This window comes from Ceratocystis lukuohia (genome assembly GCF_044167205.1).
Source record: "Ceratocystis lukuohia strain C4212 chromosome Unknown Supercontig6_pilon, whole genome shotgun sequence".
In the NCBI taxonomy this organism is placed as follows: domain Eukaryota; kingdom Fungi; phylum Ascomycota; class Sordariomycetes; order Microascales; family Ceratocystidaceae; genus Ceratocystis; species Ceratocystis lukuohia.
In genome coordinates this window covers 1,996,785-2,023,654 of record NW_027263525.1, presented here as the reverse complement: position 1 = coordinate 2,023,654, position 26,870 = coordinate 1,996,785, and the positions used below count along the sequence as shown (strand labels likewise).

At 47.5% G+C, this 26,870-nt stretch overlaps 10 protein-coding genes across 10 annotated transcripts; 5 read left to right on the top strand and 5 right to left on the bottom strand.

The window, feature by feature from the left end:
• Positions 1-719: 719 nt before the first annotated feature.
• On the bottom strand, positions 720-2,339 carry HOO65_060481 (Eukaryotic peptide chain release factor subunit 1; the record flags this gene model as incomplete). Its single annotated transcript, XM_071003845.1, has 3 exons — positions 720-1,859; positions 1,930-2,064; positions 2,304-2,339. 3 exons carry the CDS (start codon positions 2,337-2,339, stop codon positions 720-722), a joined length of 1,311 nt encoding a protein of 436 aa, XP_070857831.1.
• Positions 2,340-3,194: 855 nt separating this feature from the next.
• On the top strand, positions 3,195-3,671 carry HOO65_060480 (uncharacterized protein; the record flags this gene model as incomplete). Its single annotated transcript, XM_071001139.1, has 1 exon — positions 3,195-3,671. One exon carries the CDS (start codon positions 3,195-3,197, stop codon positions 3,669-3,671), a length of 477 nt encoding a protein of 158 aa, XP_070857830.1.
• A 351-nt stretch (positions 3,672-4,022) lies between these two features.
• On the bottom strand, positions 4,023-6,222 carry HOO65_060479 (uncharacterized protein; the record flags this gene model as incomplete). Its single annotated transcript, XM_071003739.1, has 6 exons — positions 4,023-4,889; positions 4,940-5,308; positions 5,382-5,511; positions 5,583-5,752; positions 5,803-5,832; positions 5,890-6,222. 6 exons carry the CDS (start codon positions 6,220-6,222, stop codon positions 4,023-4,025), a joined length of 1,899 nt encoding a protein of 632 aa, XP_070857829.1.
• A 2,287-nt stretch (positions 6,223-8,509) lies between these two features.
• Positions 8,510-9,668, top strand: HOO65_060478 (60S ribosomal protein uL2; the record flags this gene model as incomplete). Its single annotated transcript, XM_071003953.1, has 4 exons — positions 8,510-8,558; positions 8,778-9,269; positions 9,383-9,480; positions 9,543-9,668. 4 exons carry the CDS (start codon positions 8,510-8,512, stop codon positions 9,666-9,668), a joined length of 765 nt encoding a protein of 254 aa, XP_070857828.1.
• An 853-nt stretch (positions 9,669-10,521) lies between these two features.
• On the top strand, positions 10,522-11,783 carry HOO65_060477 (Adenosine kinase; the record flags this gene model as incomplete). Its single annotated transcript, XM_071003928.1, has 3 exons — positions 10,522-10,573; positions 10,704-11,658; positions 11,750-11,783. 3 exons carry the CDS (start codon positions 10,522-10,524, stop codon positions 11,781-11,783), a joined length of 1,041 nt encoding a protein of 346 aa, XP_070857827.1.
• An 852-nt stretch (positions 11,784-12,635) lies between these two features.
• HOO65_060476 (Telomerase activating protein Est1) lies at positions 12,636-15,577 on the bottom strand (the record flags this gene model as incomplete). Its single annotated transcript, XM_071003667.1, has 4 exons — positions 12,636-14,341; positions 14,397-15,271; positions 15,342-15,455; positions 15,534-15,577. 4 exons carry the CDS (start codon positions 15,575-15,577, stop codon positions 12,636-12,638), a joined length of 2,739 nt encoding a protein of 912 aa, XP_070857826.1.
• A 3,575-nt stretch (positions 15,578-19,152) lies between these two features.
• On the top strand, positions 19,153-19,936 carry HOO65_060475 (uncharacterized protein; the record flags this gene model as incomplete). Its single annotated transcript, XM_071004039.1, has 2 exons — positions 19,153-19,353; positions 19,451-19,936. The coding sequence occupies 2 exons, from the start codon at positions 19,153-19,155 to the stop codon at positions 19,934-19,936; spliced, it is 687 nt and encodes a 228-aa protein (XP_070857825.1).
• Positions 19,937-20,366: 430 nt separating this feature from the next.
• Positions 20,367-20,869, bottom strand: HOO65_060474 (Pre-mRNA-splicing factor cwf14; the record flags this gene model as incomplete). The annotated part of the gene is made up of 2 exons (XM_071004083.1): positions 20,367-20,525; positions 20,570-20,869. 2 exons carry the CDS (start codon positions 20,867-20,869, stop codon positions 20,367-20,369), a joined length of 459 nt encoding a protein of 152 aa, XP_070857824.1.
• Positions 20,870-21,234: 365 nt separating this feature from the next.
• Positions 21,235-22,088, top strand: HOO65_060473 (NADH-ubiquinone oxidoreductase 14.8 kDa subunit; the record flags this gene model as incomplete). The annotated part of the gene is made up of 5 exons (XM_071004025.1): positions 21,235-21,277; positions 21,384-21,445; positions 21,667-21,813; positions 21,897-22,007; positions 22,062-22,088. The coding sequence occupies 5 exons, from the start codon at positions 21,235-21,237 to the stop codon at positions 22,086-22,088; spliced, it is 390 nt and encodes a 129-aa protein (XP_070857823.1).
• A 474-nt stretch (positions 22,089-22,562) lies between these two features.
• HOO65_060472 (DNA-directed RNA polymerases I and III subunit RPAC2) lies at positions 22,563-23,175 on the bottom strand (the record flags this gene model as incomplete). The annotated part of the gene is made up of 4 exons (XM_071004076.1): positions 22,563-22,669; positions 22,750-22,826; positions 22,893-22,984; positions 23,050-23,175. 4 exons carry the CDS (start codon positions 23,173-23,175, stop codon positions 22,563-22,565), a joined length of 402 nt encoding a protein of 133 aa, XP_070857822.1.
• Between the last annotated feature and the right edge of the window lie 3,695 nt (positions 23,176-26,870).

Below are 26,870 nucleotides of genomic sequence, written 5' to 3'. Positions count from 1 at the left end.
TAATATAGAAAATAAAAGACCAATCCCAAATATAGACTTTAGGTGGAATGGCAGAAGTTCCGCTCCTATCATCCAACTCCGACACTGCTTCTCGCCTATCCCTCCTTCGTCTAGGATGGAATGCATCGCTGTCTTATACGCTGAGGAAAACTTTTTGTCTATGACTACAACATATCCCAACCGCAACTTGAAGCAAAGGAAGAAAAGAAACAACAGTAGAAAGAAGCGGAATAGGAAAGGAATAAAAAGAGAGTAGCATATTTGCCACAACGCGTCTATCTCAAGGCCAGACCGCGTTGCCTGCTTCATCCGAACCACATAAAGCTTTCGCTCGCGAGGCTGTCCAGTGAAAAAGAACAGCATGTATCGGCACAAGAGGCGTTTGCACTTAACTGGCAATATTGTAATCGCTTAATAGAGCATACGCCAGCTTGGCTTCAAGTCTGCGCCTAGTTCCCTGGCATGGTTGCTCCACTTGCTCAGATCGTAGTCACGACGGAGCGAAGCGGGCTCGGACAATGGGCTCGAAGCGCCCGAAAGCAACCGAGTTGGCCAGGGTACCTCATGCCCTGACTAACAACAGCGGCCATCGTGCGCGCGGCTTGGGGGCCAGCTGGCAGCGGCTCGGAAACGGCCGTGGCAACTGACGGAGCTGCTTCGGAACGAAGTGACTTCTCAACTTGAGCTCGAGCCTCGTCGGCAACGAGGGAGTTGGGAAGTCAATCATCGTAGTAGTCATCATCATCATCCGAGTAATCAGCCAGTTGCTCAAAGTTAACCTTGTAACGGAGCAGGCCACCAATACCACCAAAACCTTTGACGAACTGATTACCCTCAGTAGAGCGGTCAGACACAAACTCCAGGTTGGCACCATAGTTCTTGTAGTTCTCAGCAATCCACTCCAGGAAGGAGGACTGTTCAACAATCTCCATCTCCTGCCCAGTCTGCTTGTCCATGAACTTCTCGCGGTTGTTCTGCTCCTGCTCCTTGGTTGTGTGCAGGATTTGAGTAGCACCAGTGCTGTCCTTCAGAACCCAGCGAGTGACCTCCAGGTTCTCAAAGACAATGAGAGTCTCGACAGCACCAAGATCGAGTGCTTTGAGCGTATCCTCCACACTAAAGCAGATACGACCGGTGTCCTGAGAGATCTCCTCAAAGTACTTGCCAATGAGCTTCTTTTCCTGGATAAACTTGACGTTGCTCAAGGTCTCGGCCGACAATTCAATAGCCTGGTTGAAGCCAGATTCACCGCCATATGAAACATCGACAACCTTGATAACCTTGACAGCCAGACGGTTGTCAAACATGTCAGAGGCGTTTAGATCGTTCTTGAAGTCGGCGGAACCAGCCAGAATAATACCAGCGACATTGACTTTGTCGTTGGTGATAAAGTTCTGCACGGCGTGCTCAGCGACCTTGCGGACATAGTTGTGACGCTTTTCATCACGTAGACGAGCGAAACGAAGAGCGGATTGACCACCACGTCCGTGTTTCTTGGGCAGATCGACAGTGAATTTGTGGACGACCTCACGGGTGTTTCCACTCAGAGTACCGAAAAGGGCACCGTTACCGTCCATGATAATGAAACCAAACTTCTGGTCCGACTCTAGCAACTCAGCCAACGCCTCGGTGTGGAACTTGTTGTCGCAAAGGTACAGCGAGGTGTTGATAGGCTTGAAAGGCTCAAAGTCGATGTTGACCTTACGCTCCTTGCCTTCCTGGGTCAGAATTTCACCACAGTACACGACAAGACCGTTGGGGGGGACTTTGTTGTAGAGCTTCAAACGCTGCTGGGTGGAGGTGATGGCAGAAAGGACCGACTGTCTGTTGACACGAGACTTGATGTTGGAAGCGGTACCCTGTGATATGATGCATTGTTAGCAGGGGATCTACTAGGCCAGTGTGTGCGCGATTGGTGCGTATACATACGTATTCTTCAGCCAACATCTTGGAAATACGCGAGATTTGATCCTTGGGCGGGATGATCAGGGAGATCATGCTCGTACCGTTACCGCGGGCGGCTTCAAGACGCTTAATAAGCTTCTTGACCTTCCAGATCTCGATCTGTAGGAGGAAGACTGGGTGTTAGCATTCATACTTTGTGGATGGATGTCTCTTGAAGCGGGGCATATATTGAGTTTGAGTTGTATTCTGAAGGACTAGGCAGCTTCTGATCCAAGAGCAAGACATTGAGGTTAAGCAAGTAGTGTGTGACATGTCTCGAAGCTCAAAGGCTAGGCATAGAGATACGTCTCTCCACCTTGCCTGCGACGTTTACTGGAGCAATATAGTGCTAGACTCACATTCTTCTCGGCCTCAGCACTTGTAGGATCGCTCATGATTGTGGTGGGGAGCAACAGCTCAGTAGACAGTTAATAGAAAAGAAGATGGGTAAAGTGATCCAGGCAAAGTGCTCTGCTATCACAGACAAAGTCGGTGCTAGAGGTGGTTGCGATGAGGATTGAGCAGCAAAACAGGAGGAGAATTAATGGAGAAAAGAAAGCAAGTGCAAAAATCTTAGCGTTTGCGTTGGAAAAAAAAAAACAAGATTTCAAGAAAGGTGGGCCAGTTTGTGACCCCGTTGTGGGTATTCTGCAACTCATTAATGACTAGAGGTACAAAGTACAAGTTACGAGTTACATGGACATGGGAACCGTTTCCTTGCTGAAGACAGGCCTTAGCTTGTATAGCACAGCATTCAGTTTACATGATTAGGCATAAATGATGAAACATGAAGCGGAAAGCAAAAAAGCAAAAAAGCAAAAATCAGTACGCAATAAGCAATAGGAAAAAAAACACAGTGTCCCCAGGAAGTATGCAGCAGAAAGGGACAATCTTGAGCGCAGCTCAAGGATAAAAAGTATACTTTCACTCAGCTCACCGCCTAGCTCACCCCGCTAAACGAGCAATTGAAGGACGAGCTAGTATAGCGGGGCAAATCTTTTGGCCAAAAATTTGCCGGCAGCTAGAGACAAACTGTATCCGCTTCACCGCCTACCGCTTTCGGCCCACTTCAAATAGCTACCTACCAGAGTCCATCATCTATGAGGAACAGCTTTCAGGCCGCACGGTATCGTCAAGCAGAAATTCAGCTACAGACTGCCTCGATTCAAAAGAACTCCTAGTCGTCCCCTCGTCTGCCCCCCTGACTCATCTTGATACTATCGACTCCCTCACCAGTCCCTCTTCAGAACATGTCCTCTGCGGCAGCTAAGGGTGTGGTTGAGGCCCTCAAGGCTACCCAGCCACAAAGCGCCTTTCAAAACGCCGACCCGCGAGACGCGCCCGCAACCTCGCAAGGAGAAACGTTCGTACTAGAGCACAAGGGATCAAGCCCCGGATCATACGACTACTACTCCGAAGACATCCTAGTTCCGCCGCAAAAGCACAAGCTGCCAGCTATCCCCGATCTTCGCTTCGAGCAGAGCTATCTTCAGAGCATCTCCAAGGCTGATACCTGGTGGAAGGTCGCTCTCATCACAATCCGCGACCAAATGATCATGCCCATGATGCAGGGCATTGTTTACAACCTATTCCTATGCGGGTGGCAACAATGGAATCGCTCTGCCCAGATTCATGGGACTAGCCTGGGAGCCCGAGTGCGACGATGGTGGTACGGTGTGAATAACTGGCCTGTACCGCCTGCACCTGTTGTTAGGCGCAGAATATAAACTAGAACTCCAGCTCTGGACAGCATTTGTTCATCACACACCCTCGCTGTTTTCCTTTGTTTTTCCATGTTTGCCGTGTTTTCTGCCTGTATCATAACGAGCCCTCCTAATGTAGGGTATTGAGAGTGAATAGCATATAATTTTCTACGACCACAGAATGGTATATATGACTTCTAAAAACTAGAAATTTTCCTAGGCCCGCAAACCACCGTCAACCTTCTTCCACAGCATTTATTGTCTACAAGCATAGTTCTTCTTCCTGCAAAATAACAGCGTGGCTGTGTATATCCGAAAATAATTTCAAAGTCACACATCATTCGATCATTCGGAAGATGGGCTTAGTCGGTTGCTCTATGCATCAACCCCAGGGCTAGTAACCATTGACGCATGTGGCTTGTCGGGACTGCCCCTGAAAGCCAGTGAAGTGCCCCTCTTAGAAGCGCTTGCGGAAGACTTGAGAGTAATCTTAATCTTATTACCTTCAACCTCCGGTTCTGGTGTCTGCCTGTTACCAAGCGGTGATTCGTCTGGCGTTTCAAGGGAGTTGGTTACAGAAACTTCCTGGCAATCAGACCGTGTAGGGCCATGGTCTTTACCATTGCTATCCGCACTAGGCGACAACAATCCGTCAGGATTGTTTGTATCATCTGGACGTTCAGCGGCTGCCTTTGCCTTGGTGGTCTTATTCTTTGACTCGCGAACAACTTCTTCGTCATCATCGCCCATCTCATCATCGCCAGCAAACTCCTCTTCATCCTCACTGTTGGACTCGTCTGGAATGTGTTCGCCACCATCATCTGCTTCCGGAATGTTTTGATCATCGTCGTCGGAGACGTTGAGTTCAGCTGCATGGAGGGATTTACGCTTGGAGCCTTGGTTTTGGGCAGCTTGTCGGCGAGGTCTGCCATTAGCCCCAACCGAAGGTTCTCTCGAGTCATTGGGCGCGCTTTCAGTACCACTCAATTGAGCATCCGGATTAAGGCGCGTGGATCGGGTGGATCTAGAGTGTTGCACCGGAATTTGAGCATCTTCTGGAGTATGGTTGCGGGTGTTCCTCGTAGAGCGGCGGGCGGAATAATCGGTGAAAACATCCTCTTCATCTGAAAACGTGTATTTGACGCGCTTTCCGCGGGTGCGGCCTTCGTAAAGAGAGTGAGCCGGGTCGGGTCTGAGGAAGCGTTCTTTTGTTTTGAGCCGGTACTCGCGACGGCGACGTTTCTACAACTTTTTAGTAATAGTCTAGTCTCCCGTAACATGTAGTTTCTTACCTCCTCGCTCTCCTCAAGACGGGGTATTGCCATGCGCATTGAATGCGCAAGACTCTTCGCCTTGGGACCTCCATCCTTCTCCTCCAAACTGGTAGCCAAGGCCTTCAAGCTATCAATAGAGTCTGCAACGGACCACCATGTGCGGTTGAGCCCTTGAAAATTGCTCTCGCGGTATATTCTGAAGGAAGTCCCATCGCGGCCTTCGATGAGAAAGTAGCGTCTTTTGTCGCTATCAGAGCCCCAAGCCTGTACTGAAAGAGGAATTGCACGATCTTCGTCATGGCGGTTTTTGTATGATTTCGCAACTAGGGTTCGAATCGACTCGGATGAAGCAAGCGCCCAATGAATGAGCGTGCGTAAAAGGATAAGCTAGTAAAAGGGTTAGCGAGCTAAATTACTTCAAAAGTCCTGCAGCTAGGAAACGTCCAAGAATGAATCTTACCTTGTCGCTTGGCGCCAGAGTCTGGAAAGTATTACTTCCCGAAACGGGGCTTTTCCCCTCCCAAGATTTGGGCCACTGATTTTTATGAGTAGAGATGGCTTCTTCCAAGGCGCGATTGTAATGGCCGGGCCTAAAGCAGTGATCATAGTCAGTAAAGGCTTGCGCGACGCAGTAGAATAGCGATCGCAGGGGGTGCCATACTTGACGTCCTGTTTACGATTGAGAATGAGCATGAGCAGCGCGCAGAGAAACCCTTCGACGCGGTTTCCAGGAAAAAAGTCGGTAATGTCGTTTTCAAATTCTTGTGGGCCAAACGTTGCAAGATGTGCAGAAAAAATATCGTTGAATCGCGCTCGAAACATTACAATGAACTGCCAGACGAATGAAACGTTAGCCGCAATGCATTTTAGCCCTGCCTTACATGTGCAAAACAGCCAGAATCAACAGCATCCTGACGCGACAGGTCACATCGTCACAACCTCGGAGGAACAAATTATTCTGTACATACCGCAATGTCTGGATTATCAGCAAACACATATTCGTGTGGAGGGGATGGTTCTCTCTTGCGTAGAGGCGGGGACGGTTCCTTGGAAGCTACAATGATCTTCTTTTGCTTGGGTTTGACCTGTGACTGTGGCTGCGACTGTGACTTGGGCTTGGCTTGAGCCTTGGATAGCGTTTTGGACCGGGCTTTAGCCTTTGGTTTGGACTTTGCCTTAGGTGTTGTCTTGAAAAACTTCAAAATGCCCTTCTTGTTTTGATCAATAGTTTCAGGCTCAGAATCTGATGGCGCCGGTGATAAAGATGAAATTGATGACAGATCAGAAGAGTCGTCAGACATCGCGAATTTTTCAAAGAATATGAGCGGTTTTGTTGTGAGGGCGAACGGATATTTTTATGGCAGTAATGGCGATGCTGTGTTGTTATTAAGAAAGTTATGTATTAGGATAGGACAGAGCTGGGGTTATGATGGGTGGGAGAAATATCAAGATGTAGAAAGAAGATGGATTGTGGAGACGTTAGGAGGCTGGATTTGACCAAGTCAAAAGTAGGACGAGGTAGAAAACGGCAGCCAAACATGGACGAGGGCAAATTTTACACACCATGGCTATCCCACCAATACATGAACCCAGCCAGCACAGCACCAAGACCAGCACCGGGGCGAACCTTTAATTCTAGCTTGCATTTCATCAGCAACACCTGTGGGCTAGCCTCGATCCAAAATGCCAAAGAGCCATTTGACACGAGATAAATATTAAGTGCCTCCGATCACATTGTCCTTTCAAAGAATGGAAGCCTAGCTGCTGACAGTCGTCGAGACTTCTTTCTCTAGCTGCCAAACGCCGTCTAGAAGACTTGTTGACAACTTAGGCCAAATTCAGTAGTCAATGGAAAACCCAAGAGACACTCATGTTATACTTAAGTGCACCGAAGCATCGAGGCCATCGTCGATGCCTCGCCCATTATACCTCCTATTAGGCCGTATCTAAACCAAGCATAACAGCTTGCTCCAAGATGCAAAGTCATGACACTCCTGTTTTTTTTTTTCAAAACAGCCATCATCGCCACATGTGCGTGTAGTAGAATAGTAGTTTTCGGAAATCAATGGGGCGATAGAGATATTCTTTCTTTGTCGGCTCGCATTGTTTGATATCACGCCCCCCCCCCCCCCCCCCATCACCTTCGCTGTTTTGTCTCACCGCCCTTTGTCAATTTTATCCAATGTTGGGCTCGATGGTAGGTAAATATCGCGAGTATACTAGCAGCTCCCATCCGTCCTATCTGCAGGTCACATGACCGCATAGTTTGATAAAAAGCTTCCTTCTACAACCCTGGGCAAAGCGATGGCCCAAGACTTATAGAAGCCGCATAATAACCATGCCCAGTTGATAGATAGAGCAACTGATGTTCAGAAATTGGACTAGACATCTTTCTAGGAAGGTCCCGCCCCATCTCCCATTTTGCATCGCTTGACGGTCAAGACGGGATAGGCAAGTTTCATTGAGGCCAAAATATGATCTACAAACTTGTCAGCGAACATCCTCTTACGTACAAAGCATAACTTGTGCTAGATTTGGACCATTATAAGATAGTTCCCAAGTTCCAGTCATGCCTAATATAAAAGGCACATCTTCTCATAGTGCCATGATATTCTTCACGAGCACGATCATGTGTTGAATAAACCCGAGCTTCTAGGTTTCACCTGCCAAAGAGTTTGACATGCCAGATCAAAATCAACAATCCGTACTAGTGATATCTAGTCATGACTTCAAGAAATGGATAGTGTCTCCCATGATGTAAGAGGTTCAGCTGTACTCTAGCGTAGCAAGTACGCGAACTCTATTGGAGTTCTCACATCAAGCGTAATTAGAAGAAGTGTATGAAAAAAGAATTGTAAAAAAGCGGCCTCAGGCGAAAGGGGCAAAAGAATCAACGTTCCTAGAAGCAGCAAAAAATGTGTTCGTGAGAATAAAGAAAGCCAGTTGTGTAGGCAAGATCAATGGCCCGACGACAGAAATCCTAATCTTGACCATTCGTTATTCGTCATCATTATTCAGCGTGGAGACTTGCAAAATATCAAACTACATTTCTGGGCGCCAGCAGCAAACAAACTCCCTCTATTAATACAGCGATTGGTTCCATACAATGCCAGCCAAGCTGCAGGCACTCAAGCCACGGGTAGCCCTGCAATAAGCCCGATCGGGAGTTGACAGGATTTAAAGTGGAGAACCTCAATAAAGGTGGGCTGCCAGCAAAGACAAAATTCCCACTTCCCACTTCTGTAAGTTGATCCACATTTCCGTTAGCCAAAAGCCACAGCAATGCTGTAATTCAAAGCTAGAATTGGCCCCACGCACCAAAATTTGATGGTCACGTGCTAGTGAGGGTTTCTCACACAAAAATTATTGTCTGTGGCCTAAGCCACGCGAACCACCTACTCTCAAGGAAGTTTCGCAACCCACCTTTCTGAAGTCTTTCGAGGAGACGATAACCAACAGCCGTTGCTGGTAAGTCCCGTTATGATAGCTAGAGATACTCTTGTTGTATCAACCAACGAACGATCTTGTTTTTTCTAACTGCTGCTGGCAGCATATTTCCGTCTCGTTTTATACCAATAAACCGCAGAGATGGGTAGAGTTATTCGCAACCAGCGGAAGGGCCGTGGCAGCATCTTCAGTAAGGCTCTCCCCCTCTCTTTCTCCATTCGACGAATTTTCTTCCTATAACCTCCCCAACGATCCATCGAACGCTACAATTTTCTCGAATAGCCCATCGAGCCCGTTTTTGGTAGACTTGGAACCCCCGGTTTACCACTATACAGTCATTAGAGCAACAAGCTACATGTCAATTTGAATGCGTTTAGAACACAATTGCTCACATAGCATTTTTCCGCAGCTGCCAACACCCGCCTCCGCAAGGCCCCCGCTCAGTTCCGCAAGATTGACTACGCTGAGCGTCACGGTTACATCCGTGGTATCGTCAAGGACATTGTCCACGAGCCCGGTCGTGGTGCCCCCCTGGCCAAGGTTGTCTTCCGTGACCCCTACAAGTTCAAGCAGCACACCGAGACCTTCATTGCCAACGAGGGCATGTACACCGGCCAGTTCATCTACGCCGGCAAGAAGGCTTCGCTTACCATCGGTAACGTCCTGCCCCTGGGCTCCATGCCCGAGGGTACCGTTGTCTCGAACGTTGAGGAGCGCGCTGGCGACCGCGGTGCTCTGGGCCGTACCTCCGGCAACTACGTCACCATCATTGGCCACAACGCTGATGAGGGCAAGACCCGTGTCAAGCTTCCCTCCGGTGCCAAGAAGGTCATCACCAGCTCTGCCCGTGCCATGATTGGTATTGTCGCCGGTGGTGGTCGTACCGACAAGCCCCTGATGAGTACGTTATTCCTCTCCCCAGACCTGAAGGGAACAGCATTTTATGAAACAAATGCAACTCTCCCCATGACAGGCTTTCTATACTTGATTAACAGCTTACTAACTCCCCTGCAGAGGCTTCCCGCGCCAAGCACAAGTTCGCTGTCAAGCGTAACTGCTGGCCCAAGACTCGTGGTGTTGCCATGAACCCCGTTGACCATCCTCACGGTGGTGTAAGTTTTTTCATAATATGTCCCTCAAAACTTGAATCCCAGTTTACTGACCCCCATTACAGGGTAACCACCAGCACATTGGTAAGGCTTCGACCATCTCGCGGTACGCCGCCCAGGGTCAGAAGGCCGGTCTCATTGCTGCCCGGAGAACAGGTCTGCTCCGTGGTACCCAGAAGACCAAGGACTAAATGCATCCTTAGGTTCTTTGTGGGTCTGGTTCATAGGGACGGTGTTAGGTATTGCATCTTGGGACCGTGCTTTGCACAACAGTTAAAAAAAAAAGTAACTCGATTGGCAAAGTACTCAGGGTATTTCTTTTTTCGCGTCTCCTAGTTGTTTTTTGAGGCCCTTTATTTCTAGATGGGCGCGATGGAAAAGCTCTAGCAGCGATGATTATGACGAACTTGGACAAACAAAAAGGCAAAGGTTGGATTTTAGTATTGCGGATCTACCCCTTGTAGCAGCTGTTCCCATTATTCATGTGCCTCTTGATTGTCCTGCTGTCATGAACGGCAATTGGGTAGGCAAAAAACAAAATGAAAGTTCAAAAAGCCAAAAACACAAAGGAAAAGACGTTGTACTGTGCAGACCGAAGCTAATAAGATTAAATGCCGTCAAAAAGAATTGGTCACTGTCACTAACCCTAAGTTACGGGTTTCCTTAAATCTAAAGCTCTTCAGCTTGCGACCACCCCTCCTCGTCTTGACTACAGCTAAGAAGTAATGGAAATCTGAACAATATCCATCGTATGATCAATCCACAAGGGCCGATTCTCTTTTACACTCGAAAAATTACATGATTGACTATCAATTGTTGGTCATTATCATGACTTGCGCTTCTTTTCGGAAACCGCAGGCGCAAACAAGATTAACCCCGCTAAGAACCAAAGGAGGCAATTGCTGTTTGCATGTAACCCCACCAAGAAAATGTTTGTTCCTTTTTTTCCCTCTTTTATATTCTTTTCTTCTTCTCTTACTCAACATCTGTTGATATTTCCTTCTCTTCATTATTTCTATATCTTCGCTTATTCCATCCTTCAAAATGTCGACTACTAAGGAATTTCCTCTTCTAGTTCTTGGAAACCCTCTCTTGGGTGAGTTTGACACACTGCATGCACTTGCATGCAGCCGCCGCCAGCGTTCCGCCTACTCCTCTACCCCTCCTCATCTCACCATTATTCAAGAAAATCTTTAAGTCTTTTAACACTCCCTGTCCCTGTATAGATATCCAGGCTTTCGGTGACGATGCTCTGCTGGCCAAGTACAACCTTAAGGCTAACGACGCTATTCTGGCCGAGGAAAGCCACATGGCCCTGTATGATGACCTGCTGAACAACTACGATGCCAAGCTCATTGCTGGTGGTGCTGCCCAGAACACTGCTCGTGGCGCTCAGTACATCCTGCCCCCCAACAGCGTTGTCTATCTGGGTGGTGTTGGTGATGACAAGTACGCTTCCATCCTGCGTGATGCCACCAAGGCTGCTGGCCTGTGTACTGAGTACCGTGTCGACCCCAAGGAGCCCACTGGCCGCTGTGGTGTCGTCATCACCGGCCACAACCGCTCGCTGTGCACTGCTCTAAACGCTGCCAACCACTACGAGATTTCTCATCTGAAGCGCCCCGAGATCTGGGCTCTGGCTGAGAACGCCGAGTTCTTCTACATCGGTGGCTACCACTTCACCGTTTGCCCCCCTGCCATTCTGGAGCTGGGCCAGCACGCCGCTGCTACTAACAAGGTTTTCGTTTTGAACCTGGCCGCCCCCTTCATTCCCCAGTTCTTTTCTGAGCCCGTTGGCAAGACTATCCCCTATGTCGACTATCTCATCTGCAACGAGACTGAGATTGAGGCCTACGGTGCCGCTAACGGCATGGAGGGCAAGTCGCGTGCTGATATTGCCAAGGCCTTGGCCAACTCTACCAAGATTAACACCCAGCGCAAGCGCACTGTCGTGATTACCCAAGGCACTGAGCCTACTCTCGTCGCTATCCAGGGAGAGGAAGAGGTCAAAGAGTTCCCCGTCCACTCCATTGAGTCTGAGAAGATCAACGACACCAATGGTGCCGGCGATGCTTTTGCTGGCGGCTTTGTTGCTGGACTGGTCCAGGGCAAGGACCTTGCTACTAACGTCAACATGGGTCAGTGGCTCGCTCGTCTGAGCATCCAGGAGCTGGGTCCTTCGTAAGTTTATCCCTTATTTTTCTTTTCCTGTCCTCTCTCTATATGAGCAAAAAGCAGCGAGCACAATTAGCCAACTAATTATGACTTGTAGGTTCCCTACCGAGAAGAAGACCTACTCCGCTTAAGGGGTGGCTGCACTATACATGTCACGATGCCTTTTTTTTATTTCATTTCTCGACGTCATATCTCAACATGATACCACAAATAACTTTGATTACTACAAAAGATGAGCTAAAAGGCTGTACGGAGAGATTTTCTTTTTCCAATTATTTCGGCGTTGTAGGGTTTTGGGCACACTGGGTTTATCACATAAAACGACATTACGAATGGTTGGTCAGCGGGAAAGAAAGACGCATCAAACCGGTTTCAACAACGACTACAGCAACATGCACGAATATTGTTCATTTATTGGTTTTCTTTTCTTGCTTATTCAAATTCAATATATTCCAACTTACAATCCAACGGAAGATACCAGTCTGAGGATCATGCGCTTGGAATTATAGTAAAATGGAGGATGAAGTAAATACATCATACCATATATCACCTTGACTTCTTTTAACACGCATAATATCCTCCACACAAATATAACACAAGAAAAAAGAAGATGCATTCTTCTTTTTGTCATCCAAATTGAGGAGGGGAAGAAGCGATTATCACTGTCCCTTATTCCTTCCTTTGTAGATTCCATCGTAGTGCCAGAGGTAATGTGGCTTGAGCAGCTGTTACGCCAAATTGTCCATCAATCTGATGACGACCAGCAAGCACGATGAGCATCGATTTCAGAGGGACCAAGCACCACTCCCGCCTATGCCTAAGCGATCTCTTAGGAAATGTCAGGCCGTCCGCTTCAGGTGGCAGATAAACCCTTCATCTATCTAAGCAGTGCTATCCAAATTACGACAGAGGCTGTTATGAATTGCGAGCATTCTTCTTGCATGTCTTGTAGAAAAAGAAAAAACCATCTCAAGTGGATCTCTTCAGCGAGGATTATACGAGCCGCTGGAGAATCCAGGTGGAGGATTAGAGGTCGTGTTTTCAGTGGCGTTAAGGCTGGAAGAATACTGCTGCCGAGCATGCATGTATTGCTGCTGTTGCTGGTACGACTCGAACTGGCTACCTGTCATGGTTGTGGGGGAGGCCATAACCATGTTGCGTGGCTGAAGCTGCTGTGGTGTGCCTTGGAATATGTTGCTAGAGTGGAGAAACGGTGTAGAGCTTGAGATGTTGCCAAAGCCTGGAGGGGGGTCTACTGGCTGCTGCGACTGCTGAAAGGGGGTCATGCTTTGCAGATAGCCGGATGTCAAGTGTGGTGACGAGGCTGGAGTGATTCCAGATGCCGCACCATCAAGTAGCGTGTTCAGTAGTTGCTGGCGGTGCTCTACATTCTGAGCTGGAGTAGAGACCCTTTGCATGCCAATTAAAGGAGATGCAGTGGCCGAAGCACTACCCATTTGGCTGCTTCTGCGTAGAGGACCACTGTAATACTGGTCAGCAGTGAGTTGTTTCCAAGCACCGCCAGCTGGCTTAGGAGTGTAGACAGAGCTCCACTCCAAGGCAGGAATCTTGCGAGAACCGTCCAGGGGGCTAGAGCTGTAGGGCTGCGAATTATCGTCCATCATATGGCTATGCGAGACTGCAAGTGCAGATGCTGGGGGAGCCAAAATGGGAGACAAAGACATCTCGCGAGCACTCAGGGGAGCAGGGATTGGAGCAACTTGAGTTCGGATACTGAGAGAAGGAAGTTCCTTGGGTTTCATCTCCTTCTGCACCGATACAATTGTTTCTTTCGGGGCAAGCTCTAAATTGCCAGTCTTGGGGGAAGGTAAGGATTCCGAAGACTTGGCAGGCTTTCCAGAATGAATCTTTTCAGGCTCTGGTTCCATCGTCTCCACGTCTTTGTTCATCGGGGTAGTAGGCTGAGAGGGAGCCAGCTCTTCAATGGCAGAAACACAGACAGGGAACTTAGAGCTAGGCCCGGTACCGAGATCAAAGTCCTTTGCGTGAGGGAGAATTTTGTCATCAACAGCATAGGCAAGCTTGCGGCCAGGAAGAACGGCATATGTCAGCGGGAAAGTCGGGTCAGTGGTGTATCTTTGAGACGAAGTCAAAATGTCAGCAACTCTGAAAATGGTTTCGGTCCAGAGGTTTTCCCGATTTTTCCGGTAGTTAGCAAAAGGCTGGCGAGGCTTTTCAGTATCGGGATTTTTGAGAATACTGTCGATAGCAGGTGTACCCATGGCAGGGCACTGAACAATATCGTTGTCCTCTTCCAGTAGATATTTACTAATAGGAAGGTGTCCACCACATTCATGGGCAGCATTTTCTAGATGGCCCTGGAAGAAGAAAGTCAAAGTCGTCAAGCCTCGAGCCATTTGGCAGATGAAAATAGTGATAGCCTTTTCGAAGGATTTAATCTGAGAGGCAAGTTCGCTCTGGTTGGAAAGCAGCCAAGCACTGTACAATCTCAGGACCCGCAAGCTCATATCGGCAATATGGTCAAGCACAAAAGGCTCTTTTCGTCCTTTCGCAACTCCAAGCTGGGGTTTACCACTGCTAGAGGAAGTGCCAAGGTTGTATGTCTCATACATACGGCGAGTGAAAATCCAGGCAAAGTAACCGGCAAAACGCAAGTTAAAAGCGGACACATATTGGTAGAAAAGGGGCTTCGCTTTTGGTTCAGATACTAGTAAACTGTTAGTGGGTAGAGATTCAGGAAAATGATGCAAATTCAGACCTACATTTTTCTTTGGCAACAGCGCAGGCGCTAATATTGACAATAGCCATACAGAGAATATTCGAAAATTCGTCTGGCTTAATGGTCAGTAGCACCTCTTCCAAACGGCGAAAGAAAGCTTGCTCAAGTTCGTCGCGTTTAGGCATTTCATTTCCAACAAAAAAGTAAGCGTGGAGACGAACAAAGATGATTTCAAGAACTTGCTGAGGAGAAGGATCTTTGGTAGCAAGGGAGGCATTTGGATCTCTGAGGTGAGAGAACTCAGTAGCCAAGTTGTTCATAGCGTTGGGGTGGGGTTCCTGAGCGACAACAGCACGGTACATGTGATATACCACCAGGAAGTGCTTGCTCACTTCAACACTGGCAAGTCCAATGCCATGGTGTCCATGGGAAATGGCGGGGTTGAGATCGTTAGCCAGACTATAGAAAGAAACGGCAGATTCATAGAGGTTCATTTTCCCCTTGAGTTTGAGGTGGTATCGGGCGAGGTCGCCGAGGGCAATGAGGGCATCGTGACAGGCAGCAATAACCATTTCTAGGAGTTCCTTGGGGAGATCACTAGGCTGGATCATGCCACCAAGGCTCTTGTCGTTAGGGTTGGGATTAAGACGGTGGGCGATATTAGCCAGGACAGGGAGCTCATACGCCGTTGCCAACCGTTGAACATAGCCCTCGTAAAAGAGTTGGCACAGGTTGAGAAATCCGGCGTAGCGCTTTTCAATTCTACGCAGCGCAACATGCTGGCCTCTGGATTCGCGAATCACAGCACGGTAAAGCTTGCTGACATGGAGCTGGGCTTCCCAAAGATCACGTTGAACATGGTTTTCCGTAGCGTAGACAAAATCAGCAAAGATTATTTGCATGCAAGACAGGCGGAACCTAGAGAAGGAGAAGGTCAGAACTTGGCCAGAATTGGCATGTGTTGAAGAGACTCTCAAATGCTACTCACTTGGCAACATAGTCTTCAACCTTGTCGAAAGTCTTCTTATCATTCGCTGTGGCATTAGACTCGATAAGACGATCAATGTGCTTGACTAGGCTCTTGCGGAGCTTGCAAGCCTCCCTGTATCAAGTTGGTGGTTAGCAGACAGAACCAGCGGGTTATGATAGAAGACGATATAGTTAGGAGATATAGACATACTTCCAGGCAAGCGCCACCTCGGCATTTTCAACTACGGTAGGCATCGTAGATGACACAACGTTGGGGGAAGCAGCAACAAGAGAGGCCTCTATGAAAGAGACGGATAAGATGGTTGGGATAAGTAAGAGGAAAGGAACGCGCCGAGATAAGGCAAGGGTTGGTGTGTCCCAGATATAAAAAAGGCGAAGATTTTTCTTTATTCTTCAAAAAGGAAGTATCATCAAGCAGACAAGAATGTGACTGAACAGAACAACGACATCAGCAACCACCCTACTTTTGAAGGCAGTACTAGTGATGTAATGGTGAGCGAGCAGTCAGTAGTTGTTGTAGTGCTGGAAAGCGTCAAGGCAGCAAAAGCAGAGACGTCGAGAATCCATAATCCAAAGCCGGCCTGAATTGCCAAATATTAGGTCTTATTCTCGGTGAACTCTGGCTGGCAAGACAATGCATTGGCCAGTATCAGCACTGTGGTCGAGAGAAAGAGAGAGAATGACGAGAGACCGGATCATGAAGAAGCCCAAAACCAAGCAGCATAAGGCAGAAAAGGTCCAGCGGAAGAGAAAGGTAGAAGGGTGTGGGGGGAGGAGGGCAAAGAGACAACAAAGAGTGCGAGATCACGGCACAACAAAGAAACCAACGCTGAAGGTGATGGTGGGTGAGTATGGTAGGAGAGTGAAGTCAGAGGCGAGAATACGCCGCAGGCACTCGAAGTTGCAATACTATGAGTGAGTGCAGTAGCGTGCAGATTGCGGATTATAGGCTTTCGGTTGAACGCGTCAGAGATCAAAGACAGCAAGCAGATGCGAAATCATGGGTTAGTGGTAGGTGTAGCCAGCCAACAAACACGTGCCGTGGGTTTGAAAATCTCATCAGGCAAGCCTGAAAAAAAAAACGTCGATGACGAGGCTGCCACTATTTTTTGTAGTGGTAGGTGATGCAGCCAATCATAGAGCCGCAACCAGCGTTTTTTGCGATGGCCGAAAAAATGAAGTGGTCAACCAAAAGGGAAAAGAAAAATAAGAAAAATGATAAAATTAGAATAAACTTAGGCAGAAAAATAGCCAGCCCCAGATAAGGTGGTCTCGACTCGACAAGGAATTCTTGTCACCCCAAGCCTACCACTTGTTGTGTTGAAAGACCAAAGCTCCCAAGACAAGCTCCCCAAGAAGTGCTATTCACACATAAGGTTTCCATTTCACTCGGCGAATTATCGGTTGAATGCTACATAGACCCTAATAACCCTACATTGACGTCGTGTGTGACAAGCCATTGAAGCCTTGAATCTTGGGACATTATCCAGTTCTTCAATGATAGATCCTCATGCCTTGATTATCAAAAGGAAGAAAGAGGAATAGGAGGGCGGCTTTTTCTTTCTTACCCCATCTCACGTAAAAAGTCTACCATGTGTTTACAGTGTCTTTCATATTCGGCGTGTGACAATGGATCTACACAACTCCAGAATACTATGGAAATAAGCCAAGTGCCTATTGCTCCAAAGTCAGAGGGGGAAGAAGAAAATGACGAGGGCCCTTGTTCTTGCTACCCTGAAGAAAAAGATACACTGGAGCTCAGGTCAAGTAATAGGTTAACACTCAAACCCGGATTCGATTATCTAGGCGGGATAGTCCAAGTACCTCAAGTATCGCCACTCCCTCACAGATAGCACCTAGCATATCCTCACCAAACCAGAGTTGAGCAATTCCCATTAAGTGTAGTACTAGATTAATTTCTATTTGTCATATGAGACAAGAGTATAATTTGTCGTATGTTCAATCTGGATTGAGATTTATTCAAGATGAGTCGTCTCATTTCTATCCAATGGGATCCATACAAAATCAAGTATATCTACTCTATAAAATCTAGCTGGAAGAAAGCAGGTAGTACCAGTTTCTATACACACGATACAGGTCCGACATGAAAGTCAGTCTATCCATCGAGAATGGTCTCAATTAGCCATTAGCCTTTCAGCCAAGACATTATTCCAGGTATTGAGTGAAATCTGATTGAAAGCAAAGAGTTCAGCTGGCAACTCTTCATCAGAAGCGAGCTTTTGAGTAGGGCTATACTCCCGCCTGGTAAGCCTAGCAATGTTATTTGCCGTAGGATGCCGACGATTCAGCGCCAGGACAGTGAAGCAACCTACTACCCTGGACCATTATTCGATGCCGGTGGGAATTTAGATTTACTCGAGGCGGTGTCAAAAACCGCAGCCAAAAACTTTTCCGCATTCTTCAAAAGTTCTCTCGGAGCCTTTCTGAGTGCTTGGAATCCAATGTTTTCATCTGCACATAAGCTCCCTTTTATGGGCATGTTGCATCACGCATTATTCAACATTTTCATTCAACATCCCTCTCTGCTCTTTCAATGGAGGTCTGTCAGTCGGGTAAAATTTGAGCTAGTTCACTCCGCTGCTTCCACCAAGACGCAGGACAATTTACAATGGGAGCCAGTACCTAACATGTTCCTCTTCAGTTTTTGGTGGAAAGATATTTGAGTGCTGCTGCACATGCAGGCAGCCCCGGTGAAAAGAAGCAAGTCCTAAGAATCTCCCACCACATAGAAACTACTTAAGCTCGAGACTCGCCAATCATTGCATAGATATAGTTAGTACAGTAGATCGCGCTGGATGTTCTTGCGATGACATAGCGCAGAGTTCTTGTACACAACATGTATCTGATGCGTTGCTGTAACCTATGAGATGTCCCGGGTAATTCGGCGGTAAAATACGATACAGCAAATGAACGAGCCTAGATCGCGTTTGATCCAGAAACCTAGACAAGGAGGAAAGATGAGGCAGAGAGACGCAATTTGATGGCGTAGATGTGGGTTATTCAGAAGGTAGTCCAAAGAAAGTCTGTGCTAAATATACATGCGATACATGGCAATATAATATGGTGGCCAAATTAAGCAATAGTAGTTCATTCCAGCTAGAAAATGTGGTGATAGTTGATTGTAGTGTTCATGATGTGGACTGTTCCGTATGACGTACTGCTTGTCAGATTATCTGTGCTACCTTATCTATGGTTAATAATCGGCTAATATATCCCCTACGGAGTGATGAGCCATACTTTTAAAGTTTGGTCTGTGCCCTGGAAGTGGGGCTTTGCGCTCCTTCCGCAAAAGTGTTGGCAAGCCCGCCAGTGGGCGACAAAGCCGGCATTCTTCTTCCTTCGGGCCTAAACCTCCTCTATTACAATCCATATTCTAGCCTTGTGTGCCGACTCCAACCTAACAGCTTTCACAAGGCCTTGTGCTATTTATCGTCCTCGGACTATCTACACCTTCAATAAATCCTGAGGCTCGCCTCCCGTCTTGCCTGTGCTGTCCAGTCAGGTCTTTCTTATTCCTATTTGAGGTACAATTCACCCCGCCATCTCCATTCCAGTGCACAGTTTCTCTTTCCTTCATCTTGATTGTCTCACCCGCCAAACCACATGTAAGGAGGAAAAACACAAGCTTAAACAAAATATTACAAATGAAGCGCTCGCGGGATCCTGAAGAAGACTCCAGTCACTATTCAGACCAAGGGGCTATAGCCGCTCTATATCCCGTATCGAAGGCCGTTCAATTAGATTCAGAACCTCTAAACCCCAAGGGCGATTCTTGCCCAGTATCCAACATGATATGTTGCCTCCCTCCCCACAAGGACCCCGTGTCATTCAGGAGCTACCACGACTACGAAGCCCATTATGCACGCGACCACTCATACCGTTGCTACGAATGCCACCGCAATTTGCCCTCTGAACATCTTCTAGATGTTCACATTGAAGAGTGCCATGATGCTTTCACAGCTGTGAAAAGAGAAAGAGGCGAGAAAACTGTTAGTCATACAATAACTTCCTCCTCCTCCCCCCCCCCCCCCCCCCCATACACATGATCAATTCTTGTCACGGCACTTATACTAACAAGCGATGCAGTTTTCTTGCTTTGTAGAATCGTGTGAGCGCAAGTGCTCTACGCCACAAAAGCGACGCATGCATCTGATTGACAAACATCTCTACCCCAAAAACTTCTTTTTTGCAGTAACGCGGGACGGCATCGACGGCCGCAACTCTCTTCTTCACGAGGGTAACTATTACCGACGGCGGTCATCTCTTGGACCAGCTGTCGCCACTGCCACTACAGCTTCTGCCAATCACATTCCTATGGCCGAAACCCCTACCCCCGATCAACCTGCCATCTCTTCATCTTCGCGTAACAAGCCACAAGACAGACTTCAAGCTGCTGTGTCATCTAGTACCAAGAGCAATGATGGCTCTACCTCAGATGCAACCTCTCAGAGCGCACCGACAACTCCCGATACTGAAATGGAAGATCTAGCCGATGCCATGTCCGGACTCAAGTTTGTCCCGCGGGACATCCGGTTTGGTAGAGGCTGCCGTGCAGGGTTTTCTAGAACATGAGACTCCGTCACCTTCATTACGATATATAAAATGATCTTACGACGCATTACGATCCGTTACAGTTATTTCTCTCCAGAATGCCCGCCATGTTGCATTTAAAACAAATACAAACGTGCTTCACGAAATAGATACAACCATATATCAATACATGTAAATTGTGTATATTCCAAGCCAATATCTCCTGTCCTAACTCCAGAGGATTCACCAAACCGCTCATAGTCCAGTACCCATCTTGTGCGTCTTGATGTATTCCATATCGCCTTCATCCCTTTACCCCCCTCCTTATCAAAAAATGTATATCCTCGTCGTGGTATCTTGAAAAAAAGCAATTCGGCAGTCTAAGGGGTCATGTCGGTTTTCATAAAAATGAGCCGATTAATGTTGTAGCACGTTTTCGTCATAAGCCAAAGGCAGGTCTTCTTTTTAGTCGCTAGATGCACAGCCGTGACATCCACAGCTGACACATTGGACTTCTTGATCTTCCTTCAACTGTGCGCGAGGCACTCGGCAGATACATGTTGAGTTGAAATTGGTTTCCTTGGTTTGTACGCATCGCAGACAGCATAACTATTGTCGCAAACATGGTCAGCTTGTTAGTATTAAGCCACAATGAAAGAGATACGATTCACTTACCTTCTCATAGCCTTGCTTTTTCCACTTTGCGATCAGCATCGCATCGGCATATCCATTCTTCAATAGCCAGTCATACAGTTTCCTGCTGATCGCTTCTTTTTCATAGTACAAGTCGTAGACATACCGGCTTCGCTGATGCGAAATCTGGAAAATCTCCCATTGTCCCTGGTGCTTGGGGCCGGTCGCTGTTGGCTTATTTTGCGCGTCTTTCATTTTGTTCTGGAATATCAAAAGATCGCTTTCAATATCGCTAAAGCCCTCCGGCGGCGCCTTTCTCTTGGTAGATCGGATTGGAGGCATTTCGATAAGACTATGGCTAAAGAATTAAGGCTAGAAGTTCGTTGTTGTTCAGAGAATATCGTATACAATTTGAGTGAGGTTCGATATAGTCGCAAGGCTGAGAGTTGGTTCGAAAATAGAAGTGGGGCTATATTTGTTGCACCAAGAAACCGCAGCCTCGATCGATTCAGTACTTGTCACGTGCCAGCATCAAGCTCCGGTGGGTCTCCCATTGTGCTTGTCAGGAACTTTCATTGGCACAAGCAGAACGGCAAGCGGGAAGCTCAAGACAATCTCAAATTCAACCAAGACTGGTTGGTTATCTCTCAACTCTCAATTGTCCTTTCCCTCCAATTCCATCACCGGAGACCCTGCAATCCCCCGCCATGGCCGTTCTCCCTACCGAATTAGCTGTGCGGGTTCGCCAGTGTGAGTTCTTTTTCGTTTTTTCACCAACAACTTCTTGCCAACCAATTCCTCCATTATCCGACCAATAGCATTGCGTGCATTTGCTAAGAAACCGTATTCACGACAGCCGTCAACTGGTCCGATGCCAAGCTGCGTGTGATTCACGCCTATCGCGATTGGATGCGCGCGGTACGTTTTAGCATGTCCGATTTCTATACCCGAGACCAACACCATACGCTAGTGAAGATGGGAGTGGGGTCACCCGGAGCCGGCCTGATACCATGAGTCAAGTAGCCCGGGCTCGTTCTACTACGCTTCAAGCGGAAGTTAAAGATGTGCCCGTGCTGTTAACCATGAAACCATATTACATTATACTCTACACATGCGCTAACAAGGCCTACTTAACCTAGGCCCCAACCATTCAAACCATGTACAATGTCCCCAAGCCCGTGCCTGCCATCCGCACGCGCATCCGCGAGGAGTTTGAGAAGAACCGCTTTATCAACAAAATCAACCACGTTGATGTTCTGGTGACAAAAAGCAACGCCGAATACCAGGTACAGCCGCGTTTCTCGCCGTGAAGTCAAGACAGCAAAAGGCCCGTATTTTGATCTTATCCTCTAACTGTATTATTCCGTAGGAGACTATGAACTTTTGGAAGCAAACCCCTCACATCATGTCCTACTTCAAGGATGAGAATTGGCGCGCTGATAGCCGCCTGCCCTCAAACTTCATGTCAGGCTTCCTTGAGGTAAGTCTTGTGTATACCCATAATCACCATTACGCAAAGGATACTGTGACGCAGTTCATACTAATCTCACATCACGCCTAGGGTCGTAACTAAACACAACGGTACCAGTCCACCCATCTACATAATGACCTGTGTTGATGTCAAGCCCTTGCCAGCGGAGCTTTTTGAAGGTATATGCCATTATCATAGCTATAGTAGCAGCTACTACAGTTCGATGTCCTGGCGACTGTTGTATGAAAGTGTTTTGTCCCATTATATTAGCCGAGGAGTATATATGAATGGCATATGCACGTGAATCAACAGCCCTGTGTGTAAATTAAAAAGAAAACTAAAACGCCCTAAGTCACTGCTCTCTATGATATCATGAGTGACTCTTGGATGATGAAGAAAAAGCAAAAGTTCCCTATTCCCCACCCCCTTCCCTCTTCTTTTTTTTTCGTTTCTCGGTATGGAGAAATACATGAGTCGCTTATTTTTTGAGATATTTGTCGTACGTTTGTCTCATCGTAATAGTGTCATGGTACTGACGCAAACAGTAGTTGTTTTTTTTTTCCCTTATTCTCTCGTGCCTTGAACAGAGTTGGTGAACTTGTCGGCCATGACGTCGCACATTTCAGCCAGATCATTCAGGCCCTTGCGCAGAGCATTTACAGCAAACCCGTCTGTTTCTCGTTTAGTCTCCGATCTATATCCGTATTACATGGGTAGGAGGGGGCATATTCGTAGGTCACTTTCGACATACCATAGGTCTGGATTCTAATGTTCATCTTGGCCTCAGAAGGGTGAGGAATGGCGTACGCACAGAATTCGACATCGGGGCTAGAGCACAACACGGTTAGCCTACGCCTCACACCGAAGTCTACACTTCATATTCGAGCAACTCACTTCTTCATGATCACCCAGCGCAGAGCATTGCCCAGAGTGTGTCCCTCATCCAGAAACTCAAATGACGCAGCGCGGTCGTCCGATCCAGGTAGCTGTTATTCCTCCGTTAGCTGCAACGTCACTCTTTCAAAGCCTTTTCAAGACGGCATCCACTTACAATTCTGACTCTCTGGGGGAGCTCCTCTTCAGCCTCTTCGGCCTCCTCAGCCGCCACTTCCATGGCAGGAGGGGCATCCTCCATGCTGACGTCCTCGGACTGCATGCGCTCGTCGGCGGTAGACATACTGGTAGAAAAAGACTTTGTGGAGGTTTGAAGCGGCTGGAGAGGGTGTATTTTTGTGGAAATTATTATGTACGTGCTGGCAATGACGATAAAGATAAATTATGACTAGTTGAGTAGACTTAACGACTGCGACTTCCGTCAACTTGGGTCTTGCGATGCGATCTCAAAAAAAGTTTTGATAAGTTCTGTCACTCCGATAAGGCTCTATACAGCTGTAGCCAGCTGTCATGTTGCTTTGCGCTGTGAACCCTAGTTTTTGTGTAACCCTTGCGGTCTTCAACATAGAACTTCGTGTTGGTACAACGTGAGCAACTCCACCGAAACACCACTAATGCAATGAAAGCGGACACCAAGTCGAAAATATTCCAGGCCGGGATAATAGCCGGGAGTTTTTATGCTCTTCGTATTCAACTAATTATTGTACACTCCTTAACAGGACTATACCAGGGCAGCTCATCACCTTTCTATTGCCATAGAGAGTGCCATACAGACAAACAAATCCATAAACATACACAACAGCGTAGCTCGACAGAACGGGAAACCCCAAGGTTACCATTCAAATGCTTCTATTCCAGCTTAAAAGCCAAAAGCCCTTGCATACATCCCCCGGAAACCCATTTACAAATGTAGGTGGCCAGAATGTAGCATAGACACGGCACATAAGATTTGATTCTGCATGACACAGCATCTACGCTGCACAGCAGCTACCAAACTAATGTTAGGGTAGATGATGATGACTTCTAGGGCGGGCCTTGAAGGAAAATAAGTGTCATCTCAACACGTACTTTACACAAGAAGGATGTATCTGCATACATTGATCACCTGAGATGCGGCCGGAGAAAGTTGCGGGATAATGATACATGGAGCGTGCTGACAATGCTATAGCAATATCTAGCCTATGTCTTTATGCATCATGTGTATGTAGGTACATGAGCTTGTACTCCGACTGTATTCGTATGCACTGTGTTGGCAAATACGGGAGACCGTATCGGTCGCCATGCGACGGAACGAAGTTGAACACAGACAACTCCCTTCTAATTCAGGGAAAGCAAAAGTAACAAGCCACACCTGAATGGTATGACCATATTGTACTTACGGTTGTCTTGGTTGAGGGCTGCAGCAGAGGAAAAACATGGGCCCCGCAGACAGAGAGAGACAAAGCACGGTAAGAGAGGACAGAATGGGGGATTAGAGGAGAGGGAGGAGGAAAAAAAAAAAAGAGAAGGCCCTATACTGGCATTCGCAAGGGGAATTTCCCGGCAGTGCTGACATGCAGATTCTGGCACAGATAACTGTCTTAGACAGAACAATAGGAGCACGGTTGAGCATCGTTGCGTAGGGCAATCATGCCGCTTAGTGTACCAATGAAACCTGAATATTCATTTCTCGGCAGTCTCAATGACAATGTTGGCGTTAGATTACGTTAAAATCACCAATAGTAAGTCAAAATCCGCAATGGGTGTACAGTATAGAAGAAATAAGCCATGTGCAAGTTAGAGAAGAAAGGATCTATGTGTACTGTGTGTAGCATAGTCATCAGTTGACAGCGGATAAGGACAGGAGCAGTTACGAGGTCACCCCTCTCCTGCATGGGATGGGATCGTGAAGTACCCAAGAGTTCATACGCCTTCTTATTTTTCCCCTTTTTTTTTTTCGCTCACTTGCCTACATTACGCCGAGCCTACAAAACGAAGTCCACAGAAAAAGAGAGGGAAAAAGCATAGGATTGGCTCCTTGTGCTATCACCAACAGTACAATAACTCGGCCGTCTGAAGATTTACGCTTTGTCATTTTTTACCGGTGAGTGGCAATGGCCGGGCCACCAGATGGCACCGGCACATATCAAGGGGACGAAGCCGCTGGTGCATTGGGATTCTAGACTTCGTATGCCCACAGGCACCTACCTACGTGCCTACCTGTACCTAGTCAATATGGCTTTCAGGTGAGAGAGAGAGCCACTCAAGGCACATTATAAGGAGAAACCTCAGAGAGACCACTGTCCCCTCCAAGGTTTTCAATGCTGGGGACAAGACAACGGCCTGATTGGCTGGCGCGTGTCCGCAAGTTCCCTCACTTTCAAGGGCTTTGCGCCAGGGCCAAATGGGGATGGTCCGCCGCCAACGTTGTGATTGAGCTTTTAGGCTTTCTTGATTGGATGATAAGCTTTGGCATTCAGTTTGGACAACGGCGTTGCGAAGAGAGAGCACAGGACAGGAAACAGCAGAGAGCACAGCACGTAAATGTCTATTTCCAAGCTGTAAGGAAAAAGAGCTCAACGTGTAACATGATGATATGAGGTCCCCCGAGATGGTCCAATGTGGAGCTCCAACACTTACGCGCGGTCATCTCTATGGCCCGTTGTTTCCCACGTTTAAAGAAGCCCCGTTCTTTTGAGCATGAAGCTGAGCCAGACGACAGCGAGATCCGGCCTGGTTCCTTAGTTCCTGCTACTTCACCTTTCAGGTTTTGGCTTTTGATGACGATCGACGAGAACAATAAGTTGGTGTGAAAAGTGGAGACGGTGCAAAAACAGAATAAAGGTAAGGCTGAGGCTTCAACGTACTTGGGAGAATATGACAAGGCTAGCATAGCCGGTTCTGCCACAAGGAAGGGACCTTAAAAGGGTAAAGTTGGTGAGGAAAGAAGCTGCTAAAAAAAGGAGGAAGTGAGAAACTTCGCTAGGGTTTGGTTTTGGTTTTGGTTTCTAGGGCTATCCAATCTTGTGTGCACCCGGCCCCCAGGCAAGGATTATTAGACTGTTGTGGTTATTGAGAACTCGGTTCTTGATCTCAGGACGGTGATGTCACTGTCAACAGTGTGCAAAGCGACAGCAGCTTCAGGAGTTGCAACAGATCTAAATTGAAGGGAAGGGCCCTGAGGGAGTCTCAGAATAGACGATGAACCCGCTGCCCCGTTCCTTTGCCGGTCTAGATGCTGGGCAGCAATAATAGCCCTGGACTTATAGAAGGGTCTGGTATCAAACAAAGTAGTTACAGGGTCTTGTTAGAGGCCAGAGAGCCATAAGCCTGTTATCTTCCCCCCAAGCAAAGCCACGGTCAGATCCGAGACGCAAGCGTGTAAATTAGAAAGTTGAAAAGAACGAGGCAGTTAGAGGGGGGTCAAGAAGAAAGGTGAATATAACGGTATTGAGCAACACGCACTAGCCTCATGTCAACATCGATAACGTGCGGCAAAACAAAACAAGGTTAGTTGCTTTCTGGGAGGGCGTAGAGGAGAAGGTATTCGTTGGCGTCTATCGAAGGCAGTGTATCAGAGCCCAACCTAAAAACGACCTAGGTGCTGGGATACCGCCAATATTACTGGCCAGGTTTGGGAAGAGCTTCTCAGCTGAGTCAAGCTTTGACCGAGGCAACTCTCCCCCTTCTCCCCGATTTATGGCCAATAATTAATTGCTCGCCATTTCTTTTATTGCCTTTCTTCAGAGACTTTTTTTTTCCTTTTATTTCGATGCTGTGCGTGTTCAAAGCTGGCGCAAGCTCTGCCACAAGATGCAACCAGCTCAATAAAGAAGCAAGGGGTAGTGCGTCATTGGAGGGGCTTTGCTGGCATAGGTGTCAAAGCTAGAAGGGCAGGCAAAGAAGATCAAGAACGGGGGGGGGGGGGGGGGGAGAAGGACAGGGTAGCATGACCACCCTGTTCAAGAGGCTGGAAACCGTTTCAGGTTGGTCGATAAC